Genomic DNA, 22,854 nt, shown 5'->3' with positions numbered 1-22,854 from the left:
AGCCTTCTCAAGATCACATAGTAGATGTTACACAAGGCACAGTTTTCCTTGTTGGTGACTTGGAGGTGAGTCTTGTCAAGCTGAATAGTGAAGCAAATTACACTCAAGGTAATATCAGTTTGGGCCCTTGGCATCATGAACCCCATACTCAGAACATGAATTATGAGGAACAACCAAGGATGACACTACAAGACAATGAACAGTTTCAGCAAGGAGATAATGAAATACACGCCTTACAGAATCAGCTGAAAGTTAGTGAAGACATGGTTGTAACATCATTGGTACAGTATGACAGTACCCATGAACTGGTTGAGGAGCTCTATAGGAAAATCCCAAGGGAAGGGGAAGAAGACTAGTATATAACCAATTTACAGAAGGTCAAATCAGCCCTCGAAACTATGAAATCAGATTACTTGTTTTTGCTGACCGACAGGGATTATATCCTTAAGATTGCTGTGATATATGCTTAACAGTCAAATAGAGGGAAGAATGAGATTGACGAACTTAACAGAGAGCTGAAGCATGTTTGTGACGCTTTGGATGAGGCTTGAGTCTCTCTTCAAGGAGCAGAAAATCAGATCAAGGTCATGAATCAATCTTAGGAACATGAGGGCAGAATGAGACAGGAATTTTTCCTAGAAGTCATCGATGAACTTGAGAGCATCCAGGAAACTTATGACTTGGATAGCTACCCCAAACGATTAAATAATAAAACTTTAGATCACTTCAGCTGATAGATAACCCCTTGTTTGACGTGGCTGCTGACTGGACGTCTGATAACCCACTTTTTATGATGGATGAGGGGGTCTCCCTTAATTGCCTTGAGGAAGAAGAAATTGATTTCAGACCTTGGAATATTAATTCAGATCCTAACAGTGATTCAGGAACTCGGCTTAGGAATGATGAATCAACTTCTGTTGCTTATCAGTTGTTCAACCCTAACATATTTTCTGATTTCAACCCTCTCGAGAGTTGGGTGATTTTTCTTCATCAGCTGCTAAGTAATTCTTGGTGGAGTAGCTACATGAGGAATGTGGTTATATTTCCAGCATCTTTCAATTTCATGGCACCTATGTACTTGGGAGTTCTCCAGGTTGATGACGATGGTATTGGTTTTAATGTCCTTGAGATAGTGATTTTAGCTTATGAGCAGCTCATTTCCTACATCACCCATTTAGGGAAGGTCTTCACACTCTACTGGGTTACACATGGACCTTTGATATGCTTCTACTTCATCATAGCAGCGGAAGAACATAACAGAGTTTCGGATCCAGATGTTGGCAGATTGTATCTATGGTCGGACGAGGATTTTATTGTGGCCATGGTGCTGATCCGTGCTAATCAATTTACAGGTGCAAGTGTTTGAGTTCTTCTAGAGAGTCATATGGGATCCAAGAACCCAGTTGATAGGTGGTTTACAACGTGACACCTTGCTTCACAGTTTGACCAGATTTGTTTTCAGTTCAGGTTACAGGGTCAACTGCAGATTCATATGGGATCCTAGTATTAATTGCTTTAAGGCAAGCAATCTCAAGGAGGGGAGACTTGTAATGTCCCTTTCTAGGGACATTAGAAACATTAAGGGGGTCAACTCTACCATATTAAAATTTACTAGGAGAGCTGAAATGTCATTAATTAAAAGTCAAAATTAATATTCCAAGTAAACAAAAGAGCACAAGGAGAGATAAGACGAAAAAGACAGAAAGGTAGTCGAAGAGTCACAATTGTGAGAATTAAAAGAGAAGTGACCCTTTCATTGGGTATGCTTGATTTATTATTCAGTTCAGCCTTCTCTTTTACGAGAGACTCAAAAAGCTTCAGCTTTCAGCTAGTTGGAGGACGTAGCCCCTCGTGCTAGTAGGCAGTGGACGCAAATCCATTGTCTCAGGAAACATCATTTCGGGTGTTTCATTTGCACTTTCAGGTTCTTATCCTATCATTCCAATCCGACTGTTAAATCTATATTTAGGATTGGTTTATGTATACTGGTTATTGTATTGCTGTTGTAAAATACAATAACGTATTTAGGAGTGTTGAAGGACTACTGGCTTATCCTACTGATTTGTAATACATTTTTATATGCCTGAATCTTTAATATCATTCTGAAGCAAACTGATTTATGTGGGAAAATATCGGTTTCTTATTGCTGTTCGTATTACATCTGCCTATGCTTGGAATTCTGACTATAAAGCTGAAAGGAACTGGTTATTAATTGGTGAAGAGTTTTTTGGTTCAAAAATCGTATTGTATTCCATTTGCCTATTTCTGAGTTTTAATATTATTATTAAGAAGAAGCAGGTTAAACATCTGTCGGCTATTGTACTGTATTTGTTTGTGTTCGAATAAATCGGCAAGATTCTAGTTCTGGTTATTTTATTTTAAAGAGAAACCAATAAATATCCTGTCCAGGATACTACAACAAGTGACAGAAAATGCAAAATGCTGTTTTTAGAGGTGAAGTTGTGAACCAATGTAAAAATCCTGAGGTAGGGGCAGAATCCACACCTTACATAGGATTCCCAATACTATGAAAGGTAGGATTTCTGCCCCAAAACATGAGCAATTCAGGACATAGTTTACAGATTATCACACAAAGAAAAGATCAACCAATAAATAATCAGATCAATGAATGAGGGTGAAAAGAGGGGAGGTTGCAAGATAAAGTTGATAATGATGACATGTGGTGAAAATTCTCTAGGGGCAGCAAAATTCACTGCCCTCTAAGGATTCAAAATCCTAGCACCATCAAGATTTCCACCTGCCTAAGTCAGATCAACAAGAGAAAGGAAAACTTGAGGCATAGTTGGAAAGAAGGTCCTAAGAAACAACCATGACGATGGCAACCATATCTGTGAGGGTAATGTAGTGAATGTTGAAGTAAATCAAGGAGCAGAAATCCTCAACGAGGAGCGGAATCCACCACCCTCCCCTCAATCCTAGGCAATGCCTAATCTCCACCTTGTCTTAGTGGACATCATGATGATATGAGGGTGTTAGAAAAACAGATCCAAATCAAAGGGAAAACAATGAAGATAAAGACTAAGTTACCATTTTGAGTTCAGTTCCAAGTTCAGGTACAAAGGACCACTTCGCCAATATGTCAATATTTTGAAAATGTGTTTGGGTTCATTTGGGTTCGTTAGTACAAGAACATGTTAAAATTATATTTATACATATTTATGAAGCCTAGAAGCATGAGTTAAGATTAGAATGTTACATAGTATTATAAAAATATTTAAACAGCAAGAACACCATAAACTTGTAATCAAAGCATTATGAATCATGACCATAACATCATGGCATCATGAATCAGCATCATATACTTTAAGTTCAACATCAAAGATTCAAAACATTAAAATTAAATCATAACATCAAATTCATGTAGCATTGTTTGAAGTTCAACTAATGGATTAAAAATTTATTGATATTCTTCTTCTTCATCATCTTCTTCATACTTTTGATCTTCACTTCCTTTTTAAAGATTTTTCTATTGGCAACATGCTTGAGGTAGTCTTAGGTGGTCTTAGGTAGTCTTAGCCTCTTAGGTGGGATTAGGTGGTAGCAATTTTCAATTGTCTGGTCTGATAGTGAGTTTGAGAAATTTTGGCTTGCAAGAAAGTAATGTTTGTCTTGGGTGTGAGCAAGTGATTGAGCTAAGTCTATCATTAATTTAGAATTAAAACCAAGTGATTTGCGAGGAAATGAGTTAGAATCATTAGAATATCCTTGTTTCAACTTCAAATTGACCTGAAAAGGCCACAATAGGTTGTGGGAGATAACACTATTAAAGGCATGTTGAATTTTGAAATTTGACTAAGTCTGAAAAAAATTGAAACCCCCAAAATCTAGAAACTGCATTTTAACTCCTATGAAGCTTGAAACCTATCTCAAACATCCTGATGGTATTTATACAAATATAACTTCTTAAGCATAAGAAACTTATACTTAAAGGTTATATTTGTATAAATCCTCCTGCCCCTAAGCTGAAAAAATGACCAAGATCGACATCAGTTTGATAGTTTAGAGACTGCTTTGCCCGGGTATAAATGGTAGATGAGTTATTTTGAACTAGGTGGCTGAAAATTGAACCCAGCCCAGACCAAAAGTCAAACTGTACCAAGACCAGATACCAGTTCAAACTTATGATGGTCTGTGAGGCATTTCTAGCAAACTCAGTAACCAAGGATAAAGGACTTAGAAACATTACAAGAAAATGTCCTATAGAGATGGCAGAATTTGCTGCCTCCCTAGGATTCATAATCCTATGACTCTTATGAATTCCACCTCGCATCAATAATGAAAAACATAAAGGAATGGAGAGGGTGGAATATAAATTCCAAGTGTAGGATCAAACAAAAGCCCAATGAGAAAAGCTAACGTAAATTTCAAGCGTAAGGCAATCAAACATTGAAGTGATGCAAAGTAAGAATCCTAGAGGGGCAGCGGATTCTGCCGCCCTCTTCGGATTCCTAATCCTAGGAAAGGTGGAATTTGCACCTTGTATTCATGGCTTTTAAAATGCACTAAGCCCACAAACTAAACAAGAGCGAAGGAATAGAAGGATGTTTGATCAAAACCATAGAAATGGGGCATGGAATGGACTTACAAAAGTTGAAAAGGAAATGCAAGATGAAAGTCCTAGAGGGACAGAAGAATCCATTGTCCTCCTCGGATTCTTAATCCTAGAAAGAGCTAAAATTCCGCCCTAACTAAACAAAGAATTATCAGCCAAATAAGAGCATAGTATGAAATGATGTAATGTTTGATGGGGGGCAGTGTGATGAAAATATGAGAAAGGTGTGAAGCTAAAAAAAACTACGGAGGTGATGGAATCCACCTACTTCCTAGGATTCTAAATCCTCCAATACACCTAAACTCTACCAGCAACAAGAGTATAATCTCTGTCTATGGGAGATCTCCACCTTGAAAGCAGGATGATTGAGACAAACACTAAAATTTCGATTTGCACAATGAAGGAAGAAAGCAAACAACAAAAAGCATGGAGAGATAATATGTTGACAAAAAGATAAATATCAGATTGATTGATTTTGCCATTTAAGCTAGACCAAATGCAATGAATGATAATACGTTTGAGGAAATGAAAAAAGAGAAATTCATAGGGGTGTGGTGTAATCTCCCCTAAACTTGAGGTATTGCATAGATAACATTAATTAGTTAAATGTTGACAGTGTTACAATATTTAATATTAGTTAATCAAATACTAACGTTAAGTTCCACTAAATTTAGTTCAAGGAAGTTGGGCTACAGGAAATTTATAGGACTTCCTTTCATAATGGATTGTCAGGAGAGAGAGAGAGATAGAGGGGGGGGGGAGAGAGGGAGAGGGCGAGGGGAGGGGCGAGGGGCCGGGGGGGGAACTTAATGAAATTTATGAAAATTTCTCAGGAATTGAGACAAGGAACATTTCGCTAGTGAATCTAATCATCGTTACCAGAAACGTAACAACAAGCCATCGTTTCATGTTTCAACAGACACAACGCGTTTCCACGTCAAAAACAAATGTTTCCTGTAATGTCCCCTATTTGGGACATTAGAAACATTAAAGGACACATTTATATGATATTAAAATTGACTATGAAAGTGTGGACTCTTATTATAAAAGGTCAATTTAATATTCAAAGTGGGCTAAAGATGACAAGGAGAGATAAGACGAAAAGCCAGGAGAGAAGTCGAAGAGTCATAGCTATAAGAATAAAAGGAGAAGAGACTCTTTCATTTGGATGCTTGGTTTATTTTTCAGATTTCAGTTTCTCTCTTGCAAGAGTATTCGGAAAGCTTCAACATTCAGCCAGTGTGAGGATGTAGCCCCTCATGCTAGCAAACGGTGGACGCAAACCCATTGTCTGTGGAGACATCACTTTAGGTGTCTCGTATGCACTTACAAGTTCTTATCTTAATGTTCCAATCTGACTGTAAATTTTGTGTTTAAGATTGGATTTTCAATGATGGTTATTGTAATGTTGTTGTATAATGCAATAACATTGTTTTAAGGAGTTTTACGAGAGTTTATTGGTTTCATTTTGTTGATTTGTAATGCATTTCCATATTCTTGAATCCTAAATCTTATTTTGAGAAAGAACGAGTTCATATCTATTGGTAAATCTACTCGTTTCTATTGTGTTTCGTAATACATCCGCCTATGCTTCAGTCCTGAATATATTTATGAAAAAGAAATCGAGTACATATCTGGTTTCGGGTATTTCAGTGGTATCAGAGCTGGTTTTCTTGCCAACCTGTGTGGTTTTCTAGTAATAGATTTAAAAGAAATTGCAGCTTTAGAAGTAGTTTCTATCCAGTTTGGAAGAAGAATATAATTTATGTCAATTGATAGCTATGAGGAGCCGTTTCTTGTTGTGGCTATTGGGATAGCATAACAATTGTAATAGTGGAAGGTATGAGATTTTAAAAAGGTCGACACTTGTTCCCACAAAGGAATGGTTGCCATTGTGCATGGAATTTAAAGTTTGCGATAGAGCTAGAAGACACAGTAATCTTTGCATCATATCGACTAGTTCAAATATTTGTTTCTAGGCATCCCATTAACCAACATGGTTGCTGACTTAAACTATCAACCACATTCTATTGTCATTCTAAGCCATTGAGGATTAACTGGGCATAGTTGTAACTGAACACACACATTGGTAGTGATGGTAGATGTCCTATGTAGGCAGTGAGTATACAATACTGAGTCAGGCGAGAATAACTATTGAGTCATTACAAGCATGGTCTCGATGTATGTGCTTTGATGCAAGTGAAAGATCTTCAATGACTGGAAGTTTAACGAGAAGCCCAAGCATGGGAGTACAAGACAATCAAAGCCATGAACTGTAGAAACTTTCCCGTCAGCTCTTAATATTTTACTTTGGTTGGTTGAAATTCCTAAGTCAATTATGGAGTTGAGCTAAAGATTCAAAAATCGCATCAATATTTGTGAAGTCAATATTGTCCACCAACGGCAATAAGGAAGTGGAAGCCATTCAAATCGTCAATATAAATTTTCAAAGATTTTGCTATCATAAAGCATAGAGCTCCTTCCATTCCCGCCTGTCGAGCTGATGATTCGATTTATGAAATGGTTGGGCATGCAGGGTTAGGGTGGGGCTATTCTGCCGCCCCTGTTCATATGCAGGCCGCCCCCCCCTACGATTTGAAAGGTAAGGACTAGCCCCCTACTATTCTCACCCTGCTGCTGAAGGTTGCCTATAGATAGTAGGGCAAACCTTGCCCTGAATGGGGCCACCCTGCATGCAAAATTCTTCTCGTGATTAGTTTGGAATGCAAGAGATCCTATATCCTCATGCCATAGAATAGTAGGGGCGCCCATAATTTATAAGGACTGTGAATGCCGGCCTGCTGCCGGCCTGGAGGTTGAAATTATTTAGCAAATTTGGAATCAAATATAAGGAACCCGATGAATTTGGAATCTCCAAGCGACAACCATCCTGCTATATTATAAAGACCTTTTGAAAAGTCGGGTACTCAATGGTTATTACAAACTTAAGAATTCATGTCAAGATTTTACCTAGGGTCGTGAATAAAATTTTGTGGTTACGACAACTAGAGGCATTTGACTATCGTCTGGAAATGGAGAATCGAAGGGCACATTTATGATAAGGAAATACATGGCAATAAACAACTTTGCATAATTTGCTTGCACTTGTAACAGCATCCACTCAAAATCCCAATTTGTCGTTATTTTCGGGGTGCTATAATAATTCCCGACAGTTACAAAAGAATTATTTCACACTCACCTTTATGTAACGAGATTGTGGATTATTACATTGGAGTACTCGTTTAATATTTAACACTATATTAATTGGTTCGCTGTGTGGGATATTTCATGGTGCAAATAGTACGATAGTGATAGTGGTGCACAATTCTATGGATTAATAAGCTTCAGATGTTGGGTATATGCACAAGATTTCCATAGTTAAAATGAATGATTTCCACAACAATACTATCAAAAGAATATAGTTTGGTATGCAGTTTGCAGACGAGTTAGTTTCTTCGTGTTGTGAGTGTTATTAGCAATGACATTCAATGTCTCAAAGGCCACGTTAATGATTTAGAGAGTTTGTGATACCAGTAAACGGGCTTGTTTTTTAATCCAAATGCAGACAATACTTATCCAGTGTCCATGATAGAGCAATGTCATTTACAATTGGCAGCAATATTACTTTTGGTGGACAAGTTAGGTGTCGTCTGTTGAGAAAGGAAATCATGACATTTCTCGATTTGTTTGGAAGAAGCAATTGGCTGCCCCTTTAGTGAAGGTGTTTCAGCAGTAATTATTCAAGCCTCCCATTTTTTGTACAAAAGCTGGAGTGTATGGCAGATGGAGATTTTGGGCAATCGAAGGGTTTAGGTTTGCAACAATTTCAATAGAGTCAAGGATATCAAATTGGAGTTTTCTAACCATTCATTTAATCAATTTGGGCAGATATTTCTGAAGTATACCAGAAGCCACATCATTTATGTAATTCTATATCAAACCTGGTCAACAATATAAAGCAAAAATAATCAGAAAGAGCGAGTGATACTTGTCATTATTGGAAATCCTTTTCCTTAGCATTCATGTTGTGCGTGGTGGTTGCTATTTTTGGAGGACGACTCACATTCTTGGTGATTTTTAGGGAGTTTTGAAAAGTGGGTGCAAGTTATAAGTCAGGACCTTTATCTATTGAAAATCACAAGTCTTTTAGGAGGTTGGGGTGGAAATTCAAATGAAGGTAATGGTGTACTTAAAAGATCTACAAACTTGAGGTCAAGCTTGAGCACTATTGACGATTCCAGTTCTAGAAGCAGTTGGGTTGGCACTAGCCCATCCATACTCAAAAGTGGAAACGATGGCATGCATCCCAATAGAGCTTTGGGTGGATCCCAAATATCTAAAGTTTCTATGTTGAGAAACCCAAGTTGGGATGGGGGTCCAACTAAAGGTTGGGTTGTGAATCAATGTTTCGATGTTGATGAGGAAACAAAGGTCTAGCAACAACAGGAGTTGGCATCCACCCAAATTAAGTTTGGTTCTATAAACAATGGAATTTGCTTTTCTATCTCAAGGCCAAATCCAAGAGAAAGTGTTTTGCTACAAACAAAGAATCGAAATGAGGATGATATTCAGATGAATTCTATGTGGGCACCAAGTAGGACTGCAAAGTCATTAACCAAACATTAGCCAAATTGTAGACTACACATGGATCACTAGCAGAAAAACAACTGTCAAATAGTTCAATTTCATTGGCAGCCACAAATATCACAAATACATTTACTCACAAAGATGGTAGAAGTTTGCAGCAATGGGATGATGGTGATAAAATAGGGAAGGTAGGATAAGAAAAGCATCAACTATAACAACTTCATGAGCATTCAACTTCCAAAGTCAGATTATTCGAATAAATTTCTCTTGCAAGATGTCTCTATGAGTAACTATAGAAGGGATAAAAGGCAAGTCAATAGGCAACCCTTCATGGGTTATGGCAATCCTGAAGAAAGAGTTGAATATTCTACGACCGTGGGTGCCACAATTAGTAGATATAAGAACAGAAATACTCAACATTTATAGAGAGTATCAAAAACTTCCAACCCGAGTTCAGAATGACTTATTGTTCAATGATTACATGGATTTTCATCTAGAGCAACAAAATAAGACTGATATGGCAAAAAGAAAGTATTTGGAATTGGTTCAAGATCTCCTTGCAAAAGACCAGTGCAAGTGTGTATGAAGAATTTCCAACAGACCAAAATCATCAAATAGAGCGTCTTGAAAGAAGAAAAGTCAACTACCATTGATTTGCAGCCCTCTCGCAATCACATAGTAGATGTTACACAAGGCGCAAGTTTCTATGTTGGCGATTTGGAGGTTAGCTTTGACAAGCAGGTTGATAAGATCGGTTGCACAAGAGGTAATAGCAGATTGGAATCTTTGTATGATGAACCATATATTTTTGATACCCATGACATGAATTTAGAGGAACAATCTAAGATGACACTGCAAGACGATGAACCGCTTCAACAGGACAATAACGTAATGCATACCTTAAAGAATCAGCTCAAGGTTAGTGAAGACATAGTTGTGACGTCTTTGGTACGTTATGACAGCACTCACAAGTTGGTTGGGGATCTCTACAGGAAGGCTCAAAGGGAAGTTGAAGGAAATTGGCCTGTTGCTGATTTGCAGGTGGTCAAAACAGCTCTTGAAACTATGAAATCAGATTATTTATATTTATTCTTAAGGTTGCTGAAATATATGTTGATCAGTCAAATAGAGAAAAGAATGAGATTAAGGAGCTCAATAGGGAGCTTAAGTATGCTTGTGAGGCACTAGACGAAATTCAATTTTCTCTTCAGGAAGCAAAAAAATCAGATCAGGGTCACGAATCACTCTCAGGAACATGAGGGTAAAGTGAGGCAAGAGTTTTTCCAAGAAGTCATTGATGAACTTGATAGAATTCAGTAGACATACGACTTGGATAGCTGCCCCAAACGATCAAGTATGAGAACTTCAGATCATATTCAACTTGTAGACAACCCTTTGTTTGTTGATTGGACTTCTAATAATCCCCTTTTTGTGATAAATGAGGGAACTCCTTCTGATTGCCATGAAGAGGATGATTTTGATTTCAAGATATTGGATCCTAGTATAGTTCCTGGCAATAAATATGGGTCATAGGATGGGAGTGGTGAATTGACTACTATTGCTCATCATTGGATCAGTCCAAATATGGTTTCCTATTTCACCCCATAAAGGAGTTGGATGGATTTTCTACATCAACCATTGGACAGATCTCGGTGGAGTATTGATGAGAGTTATGTTTCAATCACAAGGAACAGTTTTTCAGCTTCACTCTTATTCATAGTACTTATGTACCCGAAGGTTCTCCAGATTGATAATGGCAATATAGTATTTGATGCGCCCATGGTGTTATTTTCAGTTTTTGAGCGGCTTGTTTCTTACATCATCTATTTAGGTCGGGTTGTCACCATCTATTGGGTTATGCATAGTTCACTAATACATTTCTACCTTATCATATCGGCTAGTTATGACAACAGGGTTTCGGATCCAGGAGTTGATCGTATGTATCTATGGCTTGTTGACGACTTTGTTGTAGTTTTATTCAGTTTGAGGAAGGATACAATGATGATCAGAGTTGTACAGTTTACAGGTGCAGCATAATTTCATAGAGTTATATGGGATCCAAGAATCCGGTTGACAGATGATTTGCAAAGTGACACATTGCTTCGCAGTATGGCCAAATTTGTTTTTAGTTTGGGTTGCAGAGCAACCTGCAGATTCATATGGGATCTTGGTACTAATTGCTTGAGGACAAGCAATTTCAAGGAGGAGAGACTTGTAATTTCCCATTTTCGGGACATTAGAAATATTAAAGGACACATTTATATGATATTAAAATTGACTATGAAAGTGCGGACTCTTATTATAAAAAGTCAATTTAATATTCAAAGTGGGCTAAAGATGACAAGGAGAGATAAGACAAAAAGCCAGGAGGGAAGTCGAAGAGTCACAGCTGTGAGAATAAAAGGAAGAGACTCTTCAATTTGGATGCTTGGTTTATTATTCAGATTTCAATTTCTCTCTTGCAAGAGTATTCGGAAAGCTTCAGCTTTTAGCCAGTGTGAGGACGTAGCCCCTCGTGCCGGCAGACAGTGGACGCAAACCCATTGTCTGTGGAGACATCATTTCAGGGGTCTCGTACACGCTTACAAGTTATTATCTTAATGTTCCAATTTGACTATAAATTCTTTGTTTAAGATTGGATTTTGAATGTTGGTTATTGTATTGCTGTTGTACATTTCAATAACGGTGTTTTAAGGAGTTTTGAGACAGTTTACTGGTTTCATTCTGTTAGTTTGTAACGCATTTCCAAATGCTTGAATCCTGAATTTTGAGAAAGAATGGGTACGGGTTAATATCTATTGGTAAATCTACTGGTTTCTATTGTGTTTCGTAATAGATCTGCCTATGTTTAAGTCCTGAATATATTGTTGAAAAAGAAATCAAGTAAATATCCGGTTTGCATTATTTCATTTCCTACCGAAAATTAATACAGGTTTTCAAAGTTCAAATTTCAAAATCTCAATTTAATATTTTTTAACAATCCCACAGATTTTTGCAGATTGACAGGATTTAGATTGAGTTTATTCAATGTTTTATTTAATTCACTGGTAGATAGACCAGACCGATCGTATTCCATTATGAGAATATTTTATTTAATGGACTCGTTGTTCAGTTTCATTTAATTACATTAAACTGAATGTGATAAATATATGTGTGTGTGTGTATATACATATATATCTGTATACATACATAATATATATATATATACATTTCTTTATGCAATTTTTAAATAGCTCGTTTGTCGTTGCATTGCCATTGCGGTCTTGTTTCTCGTTTCTCGTTTCTGGCAACATAGGATCTAATTGGTTGAAGCAAATAGTCAGGTGACAGAAGGGTAGCAAGGAGGTGCAGATGTTGTATTTGTTTTGATCCATAGTTTAACCAAAGGTGTTTCATCAAGGAGGAAAGGACCAGTTCAGCGGTTGTAAAAAATAATCACATTCTTTGAGAAGAATCATTGCTTTAATATTTGCTTGTTGCCATGGTGTTTGTTGTACACAGAAACTGCAGGTACCACCTCATGCTTGACTGCTGGGTGGAAATATTAAAGGTAATACAGCATAGACGAAGAGGTTGACCAAGTATTCAGAATATGTAGGTGTTTTTCAGGACCTCTTAAATATTTGATTAATACAGCCCTGCAGTGTCAAGATATTTGTCATTGGGGAATAGTATTGGGTAGGGTTGAATTACAAGGCCAGATATTCCAGAATAAATTGTTTATTCTCAACAGCTGCTAACTTGTCTTCATGAAGGAAATGGTTAGAAGCAAGAAACACGTTGGTTGTTATCAGGAACTTTCCAGCCTTGTCTTGTACGGCTCTGCAGGAGTACAGAAGTGTCATGAGGGAATAACGTTTACAGTTTTGTGATCCCATATCATTCCTTGGGCTTTGACACTACTCGGGCTGACAATTTGTTTGTTGTCATTAGTGGCACAACAGAGGAGATACTTTACCCAGCAGTTCTGATAAGAAAGCCAGCATTCGGTCAGCATTCCTCTGAAGCTGCTTAATTACCAAAGTGAATATGATAACTGGTGCACAATACTCCACATTAGACTTCCTGGGAATGTATTTTATTTTCTGTAGTATTCACTGTATGTTCAATCTGAACGTTGGTAAGTTTAAGGAGAATACAAGTTCATTTTACTTATCTGAATCATGAAAGGTCAAATTAATTGTGCTTCCAATTAAAATAAATTGATTCAGGATATTACATTGGCAACAGAATCAAGAATATAGTTCAGACAACTAGAAACCCGTGATCAATGGTGTGAGTACCTGTCCTCCAAACGTTTGGTTGTTTGATTCAATAACCTTGGAAATAGACTTCTGCAAACTACTCAATCACTTGTTTGTCAAAATATCCATTAATGCCTTGTCTATGTAATTGTGATTAGCAATGAAAGAGGGAAAGTTTGAGTTCAAAATTAGAACAGGTTATTACAGTGGTATCAAAGCTGTGCATCCTGCCAGCCTGTGGGAAAAACAATCAGAAATCAAGTATCGGTTCAACAGTAAAAATTTAGTTGGTTAAAGCTCTTCAAGAAGCTGGTGACAAGCTTCGTACTCGTCAACCAAGAAATGTTATTTTTAACATCTTAAGTGAACTGGAAGGATGTTTGAGTTTACTAGAACAATCTCCACCTTTTTAACATTCTTCTCTCATCCTTGTGATGTTTTCTTTGAAGCAAGACTTGTTGTTGATACATTCAGCGCGGTGATCAGATTGATGATTACTTCATGCTTTAGAGAGAATTCGAGAATCTCAGCACCATGTGTTCCTATGATGATGACACCATGAAGAAGGTATTGATTCTGATGGTTGAAAGTTTCCAGGGTCTTGATGATGTCAGTAGCATTCATGTTTCAAGAAGGTTTGCAATGCTTAAAAACTTTGCAGTAGTTGGATTGAGTAATCTACTATTGGATTTAGAATTGTATGATTTGATTTATTCTATGCTTCATCATTTCCTGGTAACAATTAAAAGGGTACATGAAAAAGAGATCGTTGCAGGCTATTGCAGGCTACAGCTATGCAGGATATACTGGTTCTAACTATCAATGGGCATGAAACAATACTCCAACCTATTTTATCTATATTATGGACTGTTTTGAAATAGGAATATGCAATTTCTTCATCTGCATACAAACTGGTTTGCAATGTGACCATACAATGTGAACGGAAGCTTAAGTCTCTCTTAGACGAAGAAGAGCAGCAGAAGGATGGTGTTGAAGAGAATAGTTTATCTCATGTTGAATGTGGAAAGGAATTTCAGGGAGTTCACAAAGAAATACAAGGTAAGAGAATTACCCACGATTAAACCCAGGATATCTTAAAGTTTGTAGCTACACGAGATATCTGCATACCTGACATATATCCCCACCTTACTGTTGTTTGTGTATGGTGTTGTTGAAGAACTGCATCTCATGTAGCATCTCTCTATTATGATCTGTTTTTTCATACTGTTGTTCCTCATTCCTTTGTATCATACTGTTATAGAAATGAAGTGTATTCGCTCTTAATTTTTCGAATTGGTTCCTTATGGCAATCATTACATTATGTCTCACAGCAAGTTTGTTTAAGGAATGGCTCATGCCTTTGTCACCGTCAGTTCATGTCTTCTTCCACATGTTCTACCTTCTTCCATATTGTCTCTAATTTAATCTCCTGTCAATGTGGCTGTTATAGTTTATTATGGAACCATTTATCCATGTGGAGGATCTTGTCATTGATGACAATGATTGAAGACTTTGTGGCATCGAAAGGATATGTTTGTTGTTATTGCCGACAGTTCATGCATTTGGAGTTTTTGAAGAGGAAAAAGACTTTTGTTACATGGCCGCTTGGCATTCGTATGTATTTTTACTCATCTCCCCTTGTCAAGCACGATTATGATGGTGACTCATCTGTGAGTGCGTGATTGCTCAAGTTTTCTGGCAGACATGCTTTGTGAAGACTCTCTCAGTGATTATAATATATGCTCATTGGTTGTTCGTTTTCGTTGATTGTTCATTACTGAATGTTTGGAAGATTAATCAGCACTTATGTATTTCCACCACCATCCATGTCATTTACAGTGGAAATGCAATCATCAATAGTTTTATTGCACCGCGTGGCATTCATGACTATTGATATGAGTAACTGCTATCGGCTCCTGGAAGAGTATTGACCTTATCTTGGAAATGTTGAAACTTTATTCTATTGATTCAAGGGTGATTGGGTAGAGATTGTCACTTCAGATGTGCGATGGTTTCTTTTAGCTTCAGACACACTTAGTAAAGATAGGATGAATGATCATCAGGTGCTTAGAGTACTGTAATGTTTTTGATGTGTGTATCAGTGATACATCATTCTCTCTGTGGAATTATTGTATAGCCAGTTGTTACATACAATTTTGTGTGATCCAAAAGGGGCAATACATATTTTGTAGAGCAGTTTATATTTTGTATATGACTGTTATGAGATAGCAGTCTCGGTGAAGAAGTCTTTATTCTGATTTAGCTTGTGAAGCTTTGTATTGAATCCTTTAACAATTCAATAAAGGATCTACTTGGAGTGTGGCTGGTTTTTTTCCCTCGGGATGGAGGGCTTTCCCAGGATAACTTTCTTGAGTTGCTTTGATCTTGTGTTTAATGTTTCAGCTTATTGTTTCTCTGCCTTTCTGATTCTAAATTTAACAGGATGAAGTTGAAACCTCTTGCTTTACAGAACTATGCAATGATACAATCATAAGCTCCAATTTCATAAGCCGGCAAAAGAAGTATGCTCAAGATTTCATGTGGGTGATTTATAGGTCAGCATTGATAATTATACAAAACAGACGAATTATGCTCATAAGACTGAGGATCCTACAATAACGTCTAAAAAGTCAGTTACTTCTGATGAGGAAAGCGTTCTTACAGATGGAAGTGAATTTAAAGATTCACTGCATGGTGAAAGTACAAGTCATCGTGATAAATACAAGCATTTGCCAAGGCAAGACTTGAAGGATCAATTAGTGGTCACGAGGAAAGGATTGTGCAAGTGTTGTCAAGATCTGACAATCCTCATAAACAAATTGAAGAGTTTATGTGAAATCTTCAAAAGGAGGAGAGGAAGAAAGGGATTGCAAATGAAATTTCTAGTGTACAGCTACAAGCAATCAAGGAAGCTTTAGAAAAGACAAAATCAGATTACATGCGATTACTCAGGGACAGGGACCTTCCTATCAAGTTTGCTTAAGACAGAAAAAGAGATTGATGAACTTTGCTTGCAATTGAGTCTGGCTCGCTACCAAGCAGAAAAGATGAGAACGTTACGAAAACAGCAAGAAGATAATTCAAGAATTATAGAAATGCATCTAGTAATTTAAGGTGTTGAGGATGTTAAGTTTTATAAACCAGAATACAAGATAACAACAGAACATAAACTCAAAATATCAAAGAACAGAGACACAAAACTTTACCCTGGAAAAACCCTCCTACTCGAGGGAAAAACCCAGCAACACCCAGAAAGATCGTTTGTTGTATGCTCGAAAATAAGTACAATATCCTCGTGTATAATTGATTACTCTCAACAATTAATCAAGCAGCATGACTTTTATTTTATAAGAGCTCTCACAGTTGATAGTAAAAGACAAACGAATATCACTGATATGATTTACAGAACCAGTCATTATAATATCAGAAGAAATATGTATCTCGGCAGTTGGCACTATGACCCTTGGTGCAAAATAACGACTCAATCCTTCATAGCTCAGATCATCAAATGACACAATACCATACATGAAAAGAGAGAATGTAATCTATTTTCACTGCATTCGCACTCCAATCATAACTCAATAATGTATAAAACAACAAACTCAGAATGTGCAATAAATGTTGATGTTCCAGACGTAAATTTATCACCACGGGAATTTTGTATGATGATTTTACCTCTAACACTACCCATGCTCTTGAATTGACCCAATGAATACCAAGAGTCACCAATGTTACATGGAAAGAGGCAAGGAACGTTATTAAAAGGTGGACGACATCAATACATGCCATTTACAAGTCACGTCATCAACTCTGGGTGCCATTCCAAGTGACTCGTCAATAATTAACAATGGAAAAAAATAAAAACTTCCGCATATGCAATATCATCACCCGAAAATGATGTTGAAGACGTTGAAGACCATACATATAACGGAGCAAAATAATCAAAGACATCAATGCAAGAAAGGCAACACCTTCTCCTAGTCACAAGCGGGTTCAAAAGCTTCTCCTCCGGCAGATTATCAGATGCCAACTCTGCACAACAATAATCTTGTTGAGTTTGGGGCCCACCCCTTTAGGCTAGGGGCTACCTTTGATTTGGTTTGGTTTCTTCACTATCTTTGTGGCTTTGCAAACTCCACAGCAGGGCGACTATTCTCATATGGCCTATTGCTCTTTTGTTGCCATAGTCGACACCAACTCTGTCACCAAGGCCCGTTGTTGGTATGCTCAGGCCACTACTTTGATGGGCTCGATTGGGATTGGGATTGATAGGCTCCCCCCCTTCCAGTTTTCGTTGGATGCTCCTATTCACCTCCTTCCTTCACAGTAGGAGATGAATGGGCATGTCAGACTTGACATCTATAGATGGTACATTGCCACAACTTGGAGTAAACCCCGAGGGGGTTACATCCACAAATGGCCTTCTACGTTGAGCACTTTCTAGATATTCAGGATGGGATTATTACACGCCCAAGTTATTTGTCACAGCGTTGGAGCCACGCTCTACGTATCTCTATGGATTCCTTTTAGGTAGGTTTTCACAAACTTCGAATCCAAGTCAATCACCACATTGATATGGAGGACCAGATTTGTTGGCTATGTCCCTTGGCAGAAGCAAAGACGGACACCCACTCCATTTTTTGATGCCCTTCCTACTATGAGATTAGAGGGCGATACTGTTGTTTATTTAGAGATTGTCAGTCTCTCTCCACCTTCTTCAATTATACAAACCAGAGATGTCTCGCACTTTACCTTCGAGAGACTATGCGGCTCTATGACCATACTCTGCAACTTCTTTTACCCCAGAGCCAGGCTTCGGATCAGCTTATCGCTGCCTTCTTCTCGCTCCTGCCTCATGCTCAGGGTGTGAAGCGTACAATCAACACATCTACCATTACTCATTCCAAAGCCATGAGACCTTGCAGTCTTCTTACACGACAGTGTCACCCCTCCCAGAGTACTCAACACGCACTAGGATTCTTGGTTGTCCTGGGCCTTACCCTTCTATTTTGGACTTTTTTACACCAAGGAAGGATCCCTCGTCCTTGCCTAGGTGGTGTTTGTGTTAATTTTCTTGTTCTTACTCTTCTTTTCTTTCACATTATTGCTTTCCTTTGCTCTATTCTTTTCGGACATCATTTGGTGATCCTGTTGATGTTAGCCTCCTTGATTGTACACTTTCACTCCCTTAGACCCTTTTCGTGGTCTCTTGTTGGACATTTATACTTTTATCTTATCTTATCTTATCTCAAATTTCTCAGTTTTAATCTCTCTATGTAATATAGAATTAATTGGTCCAATCACATATGATATCATATGCTGAAAAAAACATCACATTTTGATCTATATTCATACAAGTGACAAATTATGGGTTAGTTTATTAAAATAGTGAGTTCCAAGTGGCAAAAATATTTTGCAAATTCACTAAAAAGTCCATGTAAAGTTTGTATAAACACTCTTGTATATTCACACCACCATATAAACCATTTGAATGGTGTTCCAAATGTAGGGCAGCTATTTTTCACACTTCATCAGTCTTAGCTGGGTTTAAGGCTAGATGAGTATATTAATTTTGTTGCACCAATCAACAGCTTCATCTTGGATGGTATCACTGAAGTCTGTAAGGTCAATTTTGACATTTGTTTTATACACATTAACAGCAATGTCCATGATCAACTTGTGAATTTTGTCTATTTTATCACCAAAATTAAAGGGTAGGGACCAAACAAGACTGTGCAAGGATTTCAAGATTATTTATCTGCATCAATTGTCTCATCGTTTCTTCTTAACTTAGCAACTCTTCCATCTCTATAACTTTGATTTCTATTCACCCCTCATATTTTTGTTTACATTCTCAACATTAGTATTTATTGTTTTTTATTTGATGGAAAGAGTAAGCTTATTAATTATTTCAATGTATTGCACTAATATCTGTGTCACGAGTGAATGTCCTCTTGCACCTGCCCAACAATGGTTTGAAGCCAAGTTACCACTTGCATGCATAAGAGCATTGGACCAAGTTCATTCCGCATCTAATTTGCAAACAACTAGACACACTTTTTCAAAGAAATTAGTTAAGGGAACTGTTAAAGGAAACAATAGAATTGGCCATAAAGCCTGACAAAACTCTCAGCAGCTACAATTCTTGCCTATATTGCATAACTTGTTTTATTTGAAATATATGGAAATCACATAACCCTCTTATGAATATTGTTGTTTCCTTCAAACTATACCTACTTGGATCAAAATAGCTTCCCTCGTGTTTTTTATCATAAGAGAACCAAAATACACTTTTTCCTCCACTCTACCTCAGCTCATTATTATTCCAGGCATATAGTGCTTCAATAGAAGAGATACCTATTGTGCTTGGATGACCATCATTATAAGCAAATTATATAAAGGCAACCACTCCTACAAGTAACCTTTTTCTTCCATGGCATACAAGTGAAAATATCTGCTAAACCCACATGTTTGAGAAGTTTGTGAGAATTTTCCTTTCAGCTTTTCTCGTCCTGATGATGGATCACGAAGTGTGATTCAAAACATTGATGTTAAAATTCTCGCACAATCAAATCCCAGAAATTATCTGTCATTATTTATGGATTGTGGAAATCTACATGCAGAAAATGTTTAATCCTCTCAATTTTTCCTATACTCGTAATCAGACAAACTAAAGTCCCATAGCATCTTGGAGCACAACATAAAAACATTTTCAATACTTAAGTTGAATGGAAAACATATACAGCATTGACTACAAACAATTTTAAAATAGAAAATTCACCTTGCTATTAAGTTTATCAACTTTTTTCCAAATGGCAAGCAATGTAAACACACAAACAGACAAAAAACAAAATTTTCTTTGTTTTTTATTCTTTAAAAACATGCTATGAAAGGGAGAGAGCAAAATACCTTTGGACAAACGTTAAAAGGGATTGGTGCCATATCACAGGCATGACGCGTGTCTCATCCAAAAAATTACTGAAATGATTGACAAGAGCATCGAGCACTCGATATGGTAAAGCATATTTTTTATCCAAAAGAAGTTTTATGAAGTAACTGCCAAAACCAACCAATTTATGATGAATAATGGATCACAAAATAGTAACATCTCAGCAAGTGCAATGCTACTGCTGCCAAAAAATGCAGAAACAACTGAATGAATTGTTTATATTTACCATTGACAAGTATAACATGTGCCTTCTAACCTTTTATTTATCAAATGAATTTATAAATTTAAACATATAACCCAATCTTGCATTAGCATACATACTGCTAACGATATAAATCATAAATGACAACTGCATTGGTATATTGTTCATTCATTTCATAGACGAGGACAATATGTGCCTTGAGATTTCATCAAAATGAAGGAAACTTTTTTAAAATGTCAAGTTGAAGATGAATATAATGATACGGTTTATATTAAGCATTTACAGCATGTCTTATAACTTTTATTTAGGAAATGTGTTCCTTAGACATAAAGCCATGTCTTCTATGAAATATACATATATTGTTCAAACTATTAATACAATGAATTCAAAATTAAATTGTGCATTTATACCATAGAGGATGACAATATAACAATTTCAGGTAAACTACTTGTATATGCATCTCAAATTCATCCAAAACTCAATTTTTACAATTAAGTGAAGGTTCATGATAAAAACTAAGCATATGGTACTCAATCCATAAACACAATATGGGATATGTCAAATTCATTGAACAATAGATTATGAGAGCTTGTTGATTCAATGCTGCCACTTAAAAATATGGACACCTTAAAGGGAATGTAACCAAGGCAGCAAATAATTGAAGCAAAGAGTCATTGAGACCCTAAAGAAACGGACAACAAGAGCACATCAAGACATATTTTAGGTTTAATTAATGGTATGAGGATTCTCTATCTCAGAACTTATCCATTAGATCCATAAAATTGCATATGCATATACATGTTCAAACTAAAGATGACACAACAAAAGATAAAAATGATGCTAAAATGTTCCAGAGGATTAGAAAATAGGAAGAGTAGCGATAAATTGTGCTAGCTCATTGACCAGTGATTCCCTTGCTCATTTACCAAATATGGGATCTTACCATTCACACATATCTGTATTCCATGTTAGGAATAATTTTTTATTCTAAATTTAATTTTTTCCAGGACTGAACCAACCAGAGAGCTAAGAGGGAGAAAAATGATATGTAGGTCAAGACATCCAGCCAAGGTGGGCTTTGATTCCATAAAAACACACGGATATGTCTAAATAATTTACCCAGTAAACATTTTGTAAAAATTTAAGATAGGTGTGACGTACATTATCTGTTTATAGCATCAAACTGGCAGGAACAAATACACTTGAAGCCAGTATTTACTACACAAAACCTCTTCAAGGTTTACCTGTTTGTGCCACAGTACTCCATTTCTGCTATCTTCATCAATCCAGCACTGCAATATAAATATCAAAACTAATTTTCAGATAGCAGATAACATACTCATAAGAGTACACCGTGCAAGACAACCACCTAATACATAAGAATTAAGATCCTAACAGAAATAATAATTTTGGAATTCACCTTGAATGAAGGGAAGGAATTGAGACCTTCTGAATGACACTTCCAATGATAAATGCTTCCCGCAGATTACAAGTACGTGACTGCAAATTGGAAAGAGTATTCCAACTAAGAACTAAATAACATTTACTCAAATCAATCATATTGCATGTCACTGACTAAATTTTTAAATATAAGAAACAGATAGTAACAAAAAAATGGCTAATTAACATGCTAAACTCTGAAAATTAAGGCCCCAACATTTCATATTTTAAATATCCGATTCAGCAAGAATAAAACTGGTATAAATTCCCAACTTCCTTCTCGATCAAAGATGGGGCGAAACCTCCTCTTATTTTAACAGATAGACATGGAAACAAGATGCTGGATCGAGGCCCAAATATACCAGTTGCAGCAGGTATGGAATCTACATGCTCTTTGGTGCTGTGTGACTTGTCCATGCTAGATGGGAACCATGTAGGAACTTCAGCAACTAGATGATATATAATTTAGACAGTCAATCAAGTCAAGTTTTTCTATGACAAACTTGCATTCATGTCAAGACATGCATCTGAAAATGTAAATGTTACCACTAATGTTCTGATCTGCATTGAATCAAGACATCTAAAAGTGCATAGAACAAGGCAAAATAATGGCAACATGTACACTTAGATATGCACAAGGCTGAGTTTGTGTAGCTATCTATTAATTTATATTGTTTACGTATATGCATGTATTACATGCATCAATGCGTATAATAATACAAATATGTAATCTTAATGTGTGCATATGTCTGTATATGCATATATAATGTATGTACCTATATAAATCACATCCCTGAATATGCACCTATTAAAGACATGCACAAACAAAACATCTCACTTTTATTTAGGCATACACGTG

The 22,854-nt window shown here is 36.8% G+C and overlaps 1 protein-coding gene across 2 annotated transcripts in view; it reads right to left on the bottom strand.

Annotated features, from left to right (window-relative positions):
- Positions 1 to 22,854, bottom strand: part of LOC149537955 (bystin-like protein) — a 145,904-nt gene that overhangs the window by 25,379 nt on the left and 97,671 nt on the right. For both annotated transcript variants that reach the window (XM_089799361.1, XM_089799362.1), the window contains exons 7-9: positions 21,976 to 22,055; positions 21,800 to 21,847; positions 20,314 to 20,460 (exon numbers count right to left, since the gene is read on the bottom strand). In XM_089799361.1, coding sequence (XP_089655487.1) covers positions 20,314 to 20,460; positions 21,800 to 21,847; positions 21,976 to 22,055 — 275 coding nt within the window. The remainder of the gene's footprint in view (positions 1 to 20,313; positions 20,461 to 21,799; positions 21,848 to 21,975; positions 22,056 to 22,854) is intronic.

Source organism: Cupressus sempervirens, chromosome 9 (genome assembly GCF_028749045.1).
Source record: "Cupressus sempervirens isolate cs-2001-9-10 chromosome 9, ASM2874904v1, whole genome shotgun sequence".
Lineage (NCBI taxonomy): Eukaryota > Viridiplantae > Streptophyta > Pinopsida > Cupressales > Cupressaceae > Cupressus > Cupressus sempervirens.
This window is presented reverse-complemented; position numbering and strand designations above follow the sequence as displayed.